At 40.6% G+C, this 14,286-nt stretch overlaps 2 protein-coding genes across 3 annotated transcripts in view; one reads left to right on the top strand and one right to left on the bottom strand.

The window, feature by feature from the left end:
• Window positions 1–166: 166 nt before the first annotated feature.
• rln3b (relaxin 3b) lies at window positions 167–5,399 on the bottom strand. Its single transcript, XM_072657273.1, has 2 exons — window positions 2,324–5,399; window positions 167–850 (listed from the first exon to the last, which is right to left on the bottom strand). The coding sequence occupies exons 1-2, from the start codon at window positions 2,493–2,495 to the stop codon at window positions 555–557; spliced, it is 468 nt and encodes a 155-aa protein (XP_072513374.1). The 5' UTR covers window positions 2,496–5,399; the 3' UTR covers window positions 167–554.
• Window positions 5,400–5,988: 589 nt separating this feature from the next.
• rfx1b (regulatory factor X, 1b (influences HLA class II expression)) overlaps window positions 5,989–14,286 on the top strand; it is a 28,534-nt gene continuing 20,236 nt past the window's right edge. For both annotated transcript variants that reach the window (XM_072657562.1, XM_072657561.1), the window contains exon 1: window positions 5,989–6,258. The gene's annotated coding sequence lies outside the window, so the exon portion shown is untranslated. The remainder of the gene's footprint in view (window positions 6,259–14,286) is intronic.

Genomic DNA, 14,286 nt, shown 5'->3' with positions numbered 1-14,286 from the left:
TTTTAGTATAATTCTGAATCATTTAATATAGCTGATTCAAATGGTCGTGAAATCTGAGACTTAATGATTCACTGAATCTATTATAATTTTATCAAATAGAATCAGGATTAAATCGAATCATAATCGAGTTGAATAAATATTTAAAGTGAATCCATAATGTAATTATAATCGAATAATAATTTTAACTCATAAAAGCTAATAAATAGCTTTTAACTCATAACCGAACTGAATCATAATAGAATCGAATCACTGTGGAAATGAATGAATCGCCCTGTTTATGATTTATTAATATGAAATATTGACTTAATTTCCTCATGAATTAAACATGGAAACCCAGTCACTGCCTAAAGTAATCGGACTGCAAGACAGAACTGAGTCGAGTGTTTTATTAATGTGGAAATTAAACTACACACGTGAATCGAGTCCGTGCCGTCCATCGCTTAGTTCAGTGTACCGGTACACGGGTGGAGTCGAAGCTCGGCAGGAAGCAGGGTCGGTGACCACCGGAGGTAGCGGAGTGGACAGACGGGTGGAGAGGGGGTGGAGAGTGTTTTTCAGCAGAGGGAGCTGATCTCGCTCTTGCTGCAGCCCCACTTGCAGCAGGCGTTGGACAGGCCCACCACCACGTCCCGGCCCTTCCTGTCGGAGGTGCGCAGGGCCTCCAGTACCTCGTCAGAGATGAGCGAGCGCGCGGGACGGGGGAACACGGGGACCTCAGGACTCTCAGGGGCCCAGCCGGGGGTCTCGGAGTCAGACTGAGGCTTGTAGGACAGGGCTGGGACTGGGTTAGAGCTCCAGCTATCAGAGGCTTCGTCATCATGAGCCGAGAGGAGGTCACTGGACAGGTCAGCTGTGGGGGAAAGGAGAGGACACTGAGTGGGACACCTGGTCAAAGACACACTACATGTCCAAAAGTTTGTGGACATCTGGTCAAAGACACACTACATGTCCAAAAGTTTGTGGACGCCTGCTTAAAAGCACAGTACTTGTCCAAATGTTTGTGGACACCTGCTTAAAAGCACACTACATGTCCAAAAGTTTGTGGACATCTGGTAAAAAGCACACTACATGTCCAACAGTTTGTGGACATCTGGTCAAAAGCACAGTACTTGTCCAAAGGTTTGGGGACACCTGCTTAGAAGCACACTGCTTGATCAAAAGTTTGTGGACACCTGCTTAAAACACACTTCTTGTCCTAAAGTTTGTGGACACCTGCTTAAAAGCACACTACATGTCCAAAAGTTTGTGGACATCTGGTCAAAAGCACAGTACTTGTCCAAAGGTTTGTGGACACCTGCTTAAAACACACAACTTGTCCAAATGTTTGTGGACGCCTGCTTAAAACACACAACTTGTCCTAAGGTTTGTGGACAAATGCTTAAAACACACAACTTGTCCAAATGTTTGTGGACACCTGCTTAAAAGCACACTACTTGTCCTAAAGTTTGTGGACAAATGCTTAAAACACACTACTTGTCCTAAAGTTTGTGGACATCTGGTCAAAAGCACAGTACTTGTCCAAAGGTTTGTGGACACCTGCTTAAAACACACAACTTGTCCTAAGGTTTGTGGACAAATGCTTAAAACACACAACTTGTCCAAATGTTTGTGGACACCTGCTTAAAAGCACACTACTTGTCCTAAAGTTTGTGGACAAATGCTTAAAACACACTACTTGTCCAAATGTTTGTGGACACCTGCTTAAAAGCACACTGCTTGTCCCAAAAGTTTGTGGACGCCTGCTTAAAAGCACACTGCTTGTCCCAAAAGTTTGTGGACGCCTGCTTAAAAGCACACTACTTGTCCTAAAGTTTGTGGACAAATGCTTAAAAGCACACTACTTGTCCTAAAGTTTGTGGACAAATGCTTAAAACACACTACTTGTCCTAAAGTTTGTGGACATCTGGTGAAAAGCACAGTACTTGTCCAAAAGTTTGTGGACACCTGCTTAAAACACACTACTTCTCCAAAGGTTTGTGGACACCTGCTTAAAAGCACACTACTTGTCCTAAAGTTTGTGGACAAATGCTTAAAACACACTACTAGTCCTAAAGTTTGTGGACATCTGGTTAAAAGCACAGTACTTGTCCAAAAGTTTGTGGACTCCTACTTAAAAACACACTACTTGTCCCAAAGTTTGTGGAGTCAAACAGTGATGTTGGATGAGCTTTAGTGATGAGTTTCGGATAGAGCTTTGAATATATGTGTATATTATACTATAAATACTATAAATTATATACAGAGTATAGATGTTTACTTTTACAATCATATGCAAAAGGTTAGGCACACCTGCTGATAATATATATACATATGCTTGTCTTACCTGCCATGCCAACGGAGCGTCTCCAGCGTGAGCCTCCGCAGGTAAAGATAACAGCTCTGATGAACTCTCTTCCACAAAGCTTCACTCCGTAGATGGGATGACCGTCGGTGGCCTGTACTTGGCTAGCTAGTGCCACAAGCAGGCAAAGGGTCAGCACTACTTCTTTATACATGACTGCAGGAATGGCTAGACGACTAGAGACAGCGATAAATCTACAGCTGACGTCCCTGAGAGTCGGAGCGTGAGAGAGCGAGACTGTTGCCAGTGGTTGGTGAAGGTTAAGAAGGGAATAAAGATGATGGCAGGGTGGCCACTAAAACTATTTCTTGGTGTCTTCTGCTTTCCTCCTGGTTTGGAAATGTGTTCTCTGGGTTTCTCTGCATCTTGGAAGCTCTTTTATAGTTCCTTGGTGTTTCCAGCGTGACCTATTCGGACCCGGTGTCAGTCAGGGAGGCAGCGATGGTAGGCCTGATAGTGGCAGAGACCTTTAGCTGGACAAAGGATGGTCCCACAAACATACTTTACACAACTGTAATTAACCCAGACCCAACCAGACGGGGGTTATGTCAGAGGAAACAACCTAATCTCACCGCTCATGACCTTTCTGACAACACACACACACCTGTGTGTACAAGCCAAGGAACACACACACACACACACACACACACACACACACACTGCAAGTTACCCTCATTGCTATCAAGAATGATTAGATCAACATTCTAATTTACATTGTAATTCTCCCTATTAGAGGATACACTGCATGTCCAAAAGTTTGTGGACACTCCTTTTAATTAATTCCTGTAGCTACTTTAAGTTGCACCCATTGCTGACATAGATGTGCAAATGTGCGCACACACACACACACATACACACACACAGCTTGTCTAGTCCCTTTAGAGAAGTACTGCCAATAGAATAGGACACTCTAATGCCAGGCGTGTGCTAGAGGGGTATAAAGCACACTGCTTGTCCCAAAGTTTGTGGACACCTGCTTAGAAGCACTCTGCTTGACCAAAGGTTTGGGGACACCTACTTAAAAGCACATTGCTTGTCCCAAAGTTTGTGGGGTCGAATAGTGATAGTGACTCCCTAAAGCCAGGCGTGGGCTAGAAGGGTATAAAGCCCCCCAGCATTCAGCTGTGGAGCAGTGGAGGTATTTTGTCATTCTCCAGAATGACAGGTGGTGCTCCATCCAATACTTTGTGGTGATCATCCAACATCCTGACTTCACTAACTCCTGCACTTTCTGCTGAATGCAATCAAATCCTCACAGCAGTGCTCCTCCAAAATCTATAGAAAGTCTGGACAGTCCCTGGACGGTAGAGACAGTTACTCCAACAGAAGTAGGAGACATTCTCAGCCTTTTTAAAACTCTTAACTGTGGGAGAAACAATTAACGAGCAGGTGTCCCAATACTTTTGTCCATATAGTGTATATTGGATCCAGTGATTCTGGGTAGGCTCCAGACTCACCACGGCACCATGACCAGGAAGAATCGGATAAGAAGATGATGGATGGATGGATGGATGGGCCTTAGCTAAGACCTTTGATCTCCATCAAATTCTTGGGTTGGCGGGATGTCTGTACTGCACTGTATTAAATATTTGACTGTTTCTCTACTTTTGTCAAAGTTAACTTTGTTATTGTTGTGTCTGTTCTGGAAGCACTTATGCTGTCTAGACAGTGGACGCAGACACTGCTGCAGGCCTGCTTGAACATCTCTGTGTGAAATTAGGTTCAAAGCATAGGGGTCAGCTCTTGATTTGACAAAGGCCACCATTTGTGCTGCACCCATAGGAATTTGACCCGTCCGTGCAGAGATACAGTGAGCACACGTGCCTGGAGCGGTGGACAGCCTTCCACGGAGCGGAGAGGGTTAAGGGCCTTGCTCAAGGGCCCAACAGTGGCAGCTTAGCGAGCCCGGGAATTAAACCCAGCAACCCTGTCATCAGAAACCCAGAGCTCTAACCACTGAACACTGAACCATGACCCCCAAACCATGGACGTTTCGTGAGCACAACTCCAGGCCAGCACTAGATGTACTCTGGAACGTGAAGAGCTTTGCCTTCGACACGTGAAGGAGGTATGTGGTGTGGGGGGTATTTTAAAGTCTGTATCTAATGTCAAAAATGACATTTGATATGTGATGACCTGCCGAAGACTCAGGGCCTACGTGTCGTAAAGCTTGTCTTATTAGGACAGTAAGGAGAAGGGGGCTGTGGTTTTGGGCAGAAGGGTGCGATGGAGAGTCGTCGTTTACCCAAAGAAATGACTGTGAGGTGAACAAATATGACGTCAGACGTCACAGGCGCAATATTTCATCCCGGGTTACTTGACCTGCTCTGACATTTCGGTCTGAAGATAAGAGAACATTGTGAAAGGGGAAATGGGGTGACCTGGTTGTGTGTGTACACGCATTGTTGTGCCATAACTTGGTAATCAGCATATACCTTCCTATCAGCAAGCCGCCGGAGTCGCTCAGGCGTGAAATGACAAAGCTCTGAGAAAATTGATCTAGCAGTTTGGCCTTCAGAAAGACAGGAAGAAGCGACAGCGTATTCAATATGAAACTGTTTGCCCTCACACCTTTCGCGCTGATATACGAGACAACACACACTGCGAGATGCACCCAGTCCTAATTAAGAATGGCACACAGCTCTATCTAGTGCGTCTCCTGCCGGCCTGTTCGCCCATAGTCATGCCATATCTGTGTTTCAGGCCTTAACATGGTGAAGAAATCAATTCAGTGCCCTTCCTTTTCTAACCTTTCAAATCCGAGCGTATCAAATCAAATCTGATGCATGTTTGGGTTTTTGAGAGCTCTGCAACATCGGTGTGATCATTAAAAAATTAATTATAAGTTAATTTAAGTATGTAATGTAAAAATGGAGAAATATTACCAACAATATCTAATAAATTTAATGATTTATTATTAATCATTCAGACCATGCAATTACTTGAGTGAAATTGCGAAATTTTGAGTACTATGTTTTAGTTTTAGTATATTTATATACATATATATAGCTTTTTTAACTGCTGTAAGCAACATATTCCAGATATATCAAATCAGTATCAAGTTGTATACAAAATAAAAGTCATATATGCTTACATGATATACATATATGTTCCAATAATTGACCAGAATGTCAAATAAACACTTTTCTGGCGATAATTCAGGCTTTAAAAAGTGAAAAGTGAGTATTTGGGTATTTTTTACATTTATTTTTCTACTGAATTTAATTCTATTAAAAATATCATGTTAGAAAAATGATATTATGTGGTATTAACTGTTCCCTCAATTTAATAGATCGTTTCCACAGTTTAATAAACTGTTATTTGATGTAATAAATAAATAAAATATAGTTTAATAAATCGTCCCCTGACTTTATTTAAAAGTATGAATCGTTTAAAATCTCTAAATATAATTTTTCTATGATTTATTTATTTATTATTATTAATATTTTCTAATCTCCGGATTACAGAGCGACCGAGGGGCGTTTTTCTCTTGCGTAATGACAAGGGATGATTGACAGGCCGCTGTAACCAATGAGCGCCCGGTTCGCAGAAACGCTCCAATCGGAGGGAGACCAATGCATTCCGCTTTGCCGAGTCGCTCCAATCAGAGCGGAGACGAGGGCGGGACTTGGACGGGTGGGTAGCAACAGTTGCCCCGGTGAGGACGAGGCGCCATAGTCACGGTAGTCCTGGCGACAAGAACCCAGCAACGGGAATCAACAACAACAACCCGAGCCGTTAAAGGAGAGAAAAACAAACACAACTAAGCGACAAACTGAGAAAAGCCGAGCGGAGGCGAGAGGCGGAGGCCGCGGCTGCGTCTGGGGGGACTCTGGCGCTGGTGGAGGGAAAAGTGACGGGCGCTGTGCTGTAACCCCCCCGCAGCAGAGCGCTGTGTAACGCGGGGCTCGGCGGAGGTAAGGAGACCCGCGCGGCGCTGACGGTTGTTATGACGATCCGCGGTAGTGGTACAAGATGGCGGATGTTGTAACACGAGAGTGCTGGACTTTCACTTGTTGCCGTTTTCAGCTCTGCTCGCGTCTCCAGCCCCGACTTCTCTGCCCGTGTTTAACTGCGGGTGTGACTTACAGACTGCCCGCACGGCGCGCTCCCCGCGCCGCGGCCGTTTGGTCACTTTCCCCGAGTCCTGCTCCACTAGAGCTCCTCCAGCGGTCGCGGCCGGGGAAAGTTTGCGGCTGGTGAAAGTCGTCGAAAGGGCCGCGAGCTCGCCAGAGCCGCGCTGTCAGTAAGGGAGTGGAGAGGGGGCGTGGCGTGGCGCGAAGCGGGCGTGGCCGACACGTGATTGACAGCGTTCATATTCCCCGCGGTCTATGAGCTGCTGACGGGGATAAAGCTGCTCCCAGCTGTTAAACTGAGGGGACGACTTATTAAACTGAGGGAACGACTCATTAAACTGAGGGAACGACTTATTAAACTGAGGGAACGACTCATTAAACTGAGGGAACGACTTATTAAACTGAGGGGACGACTCATTAAACTGAGGGGACGACTTATTAAACTGAGGGGACGACTCATTAAACTGAGGGAACGACTCATTAAACTGAGGGAACGACTTATTAAACTGAGGGAACGACTTATTAAACTGAGGGAACGACTCATTAAACTGAGGGAACGACTTATTAAACTGAGGGGACGACTTATTAAACTGAGGGGACGACTTATTAAACTGAGGGGACGACTCATTAAACTGAGGGAACGACTCATTAAACTGAGGGAACGACTTATTAAACTGAGGGAACGACTTATTAAACTGAGGGGACGACTCATTAAACTGAGGGGACGACTTATTAAACTGAGGGGACGACTTATTAAACTGAGGGAACGACTTATTAAACTGAGGGAACGACTTATTAAACTGAGGGAACGACTTATTAAACTGAGGGGACGACTCATTAAACTGAGGGGACGACTCATTAAACTGAGGGGACGACTCATTAAACTGAGGGAACGACTTATTAAACTGAGGGGACGACTCATTAAACTGAGGGGACGACTCATTAAACTGAGGGGACGACTCATTAAACTGAGGGAACGACTTATTAAACTGAGGGGACGACTCATTAAACTGAGGGAACGACTCATTAAACTGAGGGAACGACTTATTAAACTGAGGGAACGACTTATTAAACTGAGGGGACGACTCATTAAACTGAGGGAACGACTCATTAAACTGAGGGAACGACTTATTAAACTGAGGGAACGACTTATTAAACTGAGGGGACGACTCATTAAACTGAGGGGACGACTTATTAAACTGAGGGAACGACTTATTAAACTGAGGGAACGACTCATTAAACTGAGGGAACGACTCATTAAACTGAGGGAACGACTTATTAAACTGAGGGGACGACTTATTAAACTGAGGGGACGACTTATTAAACTGAGGGGACGACTCATTAAACTGAGGGAACGACTCATTAAACTGAGGGGACGACTCATTAAACTGAGGGGACGACTCATTAAACTGAGGGGACGACTTATTAAACTGAGGGGACGACTCATTAAACTGAGGGAACGACTTATTAAACTGAGGGGACGACTCATTAAACTGAGGGAACGACTCATTAAACTGAGGGGACGACTCATTAAACTGAGGGGACGACTCATTAAACTGAGGGAATGACTCATTAAACTGAGGGGACGACTCATTAAACTGAGGGAACGACTTATTAAACTGAGGGGACGACTCATTAAACTGAGGGGACGACTCATTAAACTGAGGGGACGACTTATTAAACTGAGGGGACGACTCATTAAACTGAGGGGACGACTCATTAAACTGAGGGAACGACTTATTAAACTGAGGGGACGACTCATTAAACTGAGGGGACGACTCATTAAACTGAGGGGACGACTCATTAAACTGAGGGAACGACTCATTAAACTGAGGGGACGACTCATTAAACTGAGGGAACGACTTATTAACTGGAAGGAATGATTTATTAAACTGAGGGAACGTTTTTATTATTATTATTATTATTATTATTAGTCATCAAATTAAGATAATTTTTAAACTGAGGGAACGACTCATTAAACTGAGGGGACGACTCATTAAACTGAGGGAACGACTTATTAACTGGAAGGAATGATTTATTAAACTGAGGGAACGTTTTTATTATTATTATTATTATTATTATTATTAGTTATCAAATTAAGATAATTTTTAAACTGAGGGAACGACTCATTAAACTGAGGGAACGACTCATTAAACTGAGGGGACGACTTATTAAACTGAGGGAACGACTCATTAAACTGAGGGGACGACTTATTAACTGGAAGGAATGATTTATTAAACTGAGGGAACGTTTTTATTATTATTATTATTATTATTATTATTATTAGTTATCAAATTAAGATAGTTTTTAAACTGAGGGAACGACTCATTAAACTGAGGGAACGACTTATTAAACTGAGGGGACGACTTATTAACTGGAAGGAATGATTTATTAAACTGAGGGAACGTTTTTATTATTATTATTATTATTATTAGTTATCAAATTAAGATAATTTTTAAACTGAGGGAACGACTTATTAAACGGAGGGGACGACTTATTAAACTGAGGGAACGACTTATTAAACTGAGGGAACGACTTATTAACTGGAAGGAATGATTTATTAAACTGAGGGAACGTTTTTATTATTATTATTATTATTATTATTAGTTATCAAATTAAGATAATTTTTAAACTGAGGGAATGATTTATTAAATAAAGGAAACAAATTATTAAATTGAAGAAATGATTTATTAAACTGAGGGAACAACTTTTTAAATTGAGGGAACGTTTTTATTATTATTATTATTATTATTATTATTATTAGTTATCAAATTAAGATGAGGGAATGATTTATTAAATAAAGGAAACAAATTATTAAATTGAAGAAATGATTTATTAAACGGAGTGAACTAATTTTTAAATTCTGGGTATGATTTATTAGCTAAATAAAGAGAATTTTTTTAAACTGAGGGAACGATTTATTAAATTGAGGAAACAAATGATTAACTGGAAGGAATGATTTATTAAATAAAGGAAACAAATTATTAAATTGAAGAAATGATTTATTAAACTGAGGGAACGACTTTTTAAATTGAGGGAACGTTTTTATTATTATTTTTATTATTATTATTATTAGTATCATCAAATTAAGATAATTTTTAAACTGAAGGAATGATTTATTAAATGAAGGAAACAAATTATTAAATTGAATAAAAATGACTTATTAAACGGAGTGAACTAATTTTTAAATTCTGGGTATGATTTATTAAATTAAGAGAATTTTTTAAAACTGAGGGAATGATTTATTAAATGAATGAAACAAATTATTAACTGGAAGGAATGATTTATTAAACTGAGGAAACAAATTTTTAAATTGAGGGAACATTTTTATTCTTATTATTATTAGTTATTATTATTATTATTAGTTATCAAATTAAGATCATTTTTAAACTGAGGGAATTATTTATTAAATTGAGGAAACAAATTATTAAATTGAAGGAATGATTTATTAAACTGAGTGAACTCATTTTTAAATTGAGGAAACGTTTTTATTATTATAGTATGACTTAACAAATTAAGAGTTTTTTAAACTGAGGGAACGATTTATTAAATTGAGGAAACAAATTATTAACTGGAAGGAATGATTTATTAAACTAAGTGAACTCATTTTTAAATTCTGGGTATGATTCATTAAATTAAGATAATTTTTTTAAACTGAGGGAACGATTTATTAAATGAAGAAAACTAATTATTAAATTGAAGGAAGGATTTATTACACTGAGTGAACTTATTTAAAAATTCTAGGTATGATTTATTAAATTAAGAGAATTTTTTAAAACTGAGGGAACAATTTATCAAATTGAGGAAACAAATTATTAAATTGAAGGAATGATTTATAAAACGGAGTGAACTAATTTCTAAATTCTGGGTATGATTTATTAAATTAATCGATTTTTTTTAAAACTGAGGGAACGATTTATTAAATGAAGGAAACAAATTATTAACTTGAAAGAATGATTTATAAAATGGAGTGAACGGATTTTTAAATTCTAGGTATCATTTATTAAATTAAGAGAATTTTGAAAACTGAGGGAACGATTTATTATATTGAAGGAGTGTTTTCTCAATAGCATGGACTAAGTTGGAAGGAATCATGACCAGGACTGCATGCAGAATTGTGAATTTCACAGCACAGGAAAAGGCCGAATGTATAAACAACGGGTTGCTGGCTACCAAGTGTAAACAGGTGGCCACATGAAGTGACCCGGTGTGAACGGGCTCTTTTATTGAAACACTGTCATTTAAAGCCACTTATCCATGATATGGGCCCTTTCATTTATCTGCTGAACACTTATCCGCCTCAAATTACAGATTGTTGTGGTAAAATATGTAATTTAAGACTCACTGACGTACAGGTGGTTTCTTCTGAGCTCTGAAATTCAGTCACAGGAATTCCATCACAAGACCGGGCAAGTAAACACGGCCTGTTTGCCCCTAATTGAAGGTAAAAGGGCTGCACTGGAAAACCAGCCTGACAAGCTTCGCTCGGCGTTGTGTCTCGTGTAACTGTTGATTTGTTGCTGTTGTTGTGTTTGTTGATGGAATATTTACTTGAGGTCAGATTTGCATGTTGATTTGCAAATAAAACAGTAAGTCAGAGAATGCAAATCTGTCTGTACGGCTGCAGAGAGTTAAAGCAATAGTTCCTCAGGTTTGGGGCTTGAAGCTACGGGGCTAGTGTAGCTAGCATGTAGTTAAAATCTGAAAACCATCTGAACTGTTTACATCACCTCACACTCCCTCCTAAAAAACATGTGGGATTGTTCAATAATAAATAATACAAAAAAAAAAAAATAAATAAAAATTTTAATTAGCTATGCTATCGTACCTTAGTCCATGTTTATAAGGTATATACAGGGTCAGAAAGCACATAAACAGATATGATAGAGATTAACGAACACCTCCACATGCTTTGAGGAGGATGATTTATGAAATTTGTACAATACTAGCCATTAGCTCCAAGCTACAATTGCTTGTTAGCTACGTTAGCCTCGTAGCTCCAGTGTAAAACTGAAGGAAAGCGAACCTTAAGCACAAAACCTGACTTTAATAATCGACTACATTCGGGGTAAATTTTGATATTTGGCCAATTTATTGCGACAAGTAACACTATGTCGCATTTTTACCTTAAAATAGCAGCTTTAAAACCAGCGTGAAGCTCCACTGATCGTAACTTTGGAGAAGCCAGCAGGATAACGCTAGCGAGAACTGCGTATCGCTGTGTATCCCGAGTCGAATTCGTGTAAAATCCGGTAAATTTACTGTACCACGTCATTCGACATCGTTCACTTTCAGTGTCGGTTCTGTATCTCTCAGCTCGTCCAGAAAAACGTGTCCTTTGCTGGTGGCTTAAAGCGAGAATTACACTTCCGGACTGTAGGGGGAGCTCATTTTCCATAGTGTTGCTTTAAAGTTCTGCTGAAGAAAGCAGTACTTTAGGCCAGCAATTGATCAGATCAGGTTTTAGCGCCCCCTACAGGGTTGACATACTCATGCAACAGCTTTAGGGCTGTTTTTGTGTTCTCATGTGGACGGAGAGAATTTCAGAAACTCAACGAAGGGAAAAGTGTTCCTGTTCCTGATATATACGTTATATGGACAAAAGTATTGGGACACCTGCTCATTCATTCAGTCTCCTCTGAAATCAAGTTATTAAAAACAAGTTTATTCTGCTTTTGTTGGAGTAACTGTCTCTACTGTCCAGAGAAGAAGTTTCTACTAGATTCTGGAGCAGCATTGCTGTGGGGATTTGATTGTATTCAACAGCAAAAGCATTAATGGATGTTAAATGAAATTTACATGAAAAGTACTGGATGGAGCTCCACCATGCATCACTCCAGAGAACACAGTTCTTCCACTGCTCCACAGCTTCTCAGTGCTGGGGGGCTTTATTTATACCCCTCTACTAGCCCACGCCTGGCATTAGGCAGCAGCATGGTGCCAATAGGGTCATGATGTTGATCTGCTCCAGAGAGTCCTATTCTATTGGCAATACTTCTTCTCTACAGGGACTAGACAGGCTGTGTGTGTGTGTTTGTGTGTGCATTTGCACATCTGTGTCAGCAATGGGTGCAACTTAAAGTAGCTGAAAGCATTTGTTAGAAGGGGTGTCCACAAACATTTGGCCATGTAGTAGCAGCATTATGGTGCCTCTCCTAATCTCGGAAGAACATTTTGGCATCGGTTCACTATTGTCAGTTTCAGTGTCAAGTTTCCGCTTTACACTTTTATCACACACACACACACACACTCTCTCTCTCTCTCACTCACTCACTCACTCACACACACACACACACACACACACACACACTCTCTCTCTCTCTCTCTCTCTCACTCACACACACACAGTTTATGCTGGGGTTAACGCACAGCACACAGGCATTGTTGAAAGTCCTGCTGTGGCCTTCAAACAGGAACTAACTTCCCATGCATTTCAGCGAAACACAAAAGCCATGCTTCCGGCTCGACTGTCTCTGTTTAACACACACACACACACACACACACACACACACACACACACACACACACACAGATAAACTCCTCCTATTAGGTTTATTTAACACAGTTTGTGTCTCTGAGGCCTAGCCCTTTACTACCTGCGTCCTATTGTATAGTCTCTTAAAGGGAAATTCCACTGACTCGTCATAAGTTCTACATAATTCATTCGTTGCGGTGTGAACATGGATATCCAGAGTGGTTTGCTGTGAAACGCTCCATTTTAGAGAAACATACCTGGTCAGAATTGTTCACAGTGGTGGTGAATAGAACCAGACGAGTTCACGTGTCTTTAAAAGCTCAATCACAGAAATGTATTATACAGAGTGGTAATGAATGAACTGATGCCTGGGATACTGTTTTACCTCGGTTCTGAGAAGGTTTCCTTAACTGAGCCTTAATGATCACCAGTAATTTAGCCAATGCTAACAGTATTTGCATGCTTTTTTGGCGAGAATTCCTAATATGGACAATTCCACATTGAAGGGGAATCTTGAACAGTGCTGTTATGGGGTTGTTTATGTTGCCTTGGCTACACCACTGTCAATTTGTTTTTGTGTAGCTTCTGAACAATACTGTAGATTTATACAGTATAAAAGTGCAAAAGTTTGAATCCCCTAAGAATTAGAATGAAAAGCTGCTGTTTATAACCACTAATAACATTGCAACAGAAAGTGGTGGTGGTTCTCCATCACTGTGTTCATCATTAGAACATCTCCAAAGTTCTCCTCTCTCATGGAGTCTAGTGTTATTTAGAGTTCTCCTCAGATCAACACCTGGTTTGGTGGTAAATCAGGGCTTAATGATGGTAAATCAGGTGAGCTGCTGCTGCTGCTGATGATGATGATGATGATGGAGTTGAACACATCCTCCACGCTGTGCTGGCTGGACTGGGGGGCGTCCAGGAGAACCCTGGAGGAACCGAGCTCTGTTCTTCAGACTAGCTCACCGACAAGATCTCACTGCTTCTTTCTTCAGAATGAGAAGCTCTTGTTTCTCCTTTTTACTGGATTTATGTTCACCTGCTTTATCTGTTCTGATGAGATCTGGAGCTTCTACAGTAAAATCCTCTCTTATTGCTTACAGAAATGACTTATAATTTTGGGATTAGGTACTGTAAAACCTCTGCAGAGTACTGTATTTCTGCAGATATCAGTTTTACAGCTTATTTAAGGATGAAAAAGGAATTAATTGATGATAGCAACACTCATAAATGATAAATCTTCATGAGATTTATTATTATTATTATTTATTTTATTCTTTTCAGCTAAAAAATAGATGGCCTACCTTTCGTTCTAGGTGTGACTTTTGTTTTATTAAATCATTTTGCTCCCCTGACGTTCTAATCTTTAGTCATACAAGACTAAACTGTAC

Source organism: Salminus brasiliensis, chromosome 15 (genome assembly GCF_030463535.1).
Source record: "Salminus brasiliensis chromosome 15, fSalBra1.hap2, whole genome shotgun sequence".
Lineage (NCBI taxonomy): Eukaryota > Metazoa > Chordata > Actinopteri > Characiformes > Bryconidae > Salminus > Salminus brasiliensis.
The sequence above is the reverse complement of the archived record's forward strand: the minus strand, read 5'-3'. Positions and strand labels throughout refer to the sequence as shown.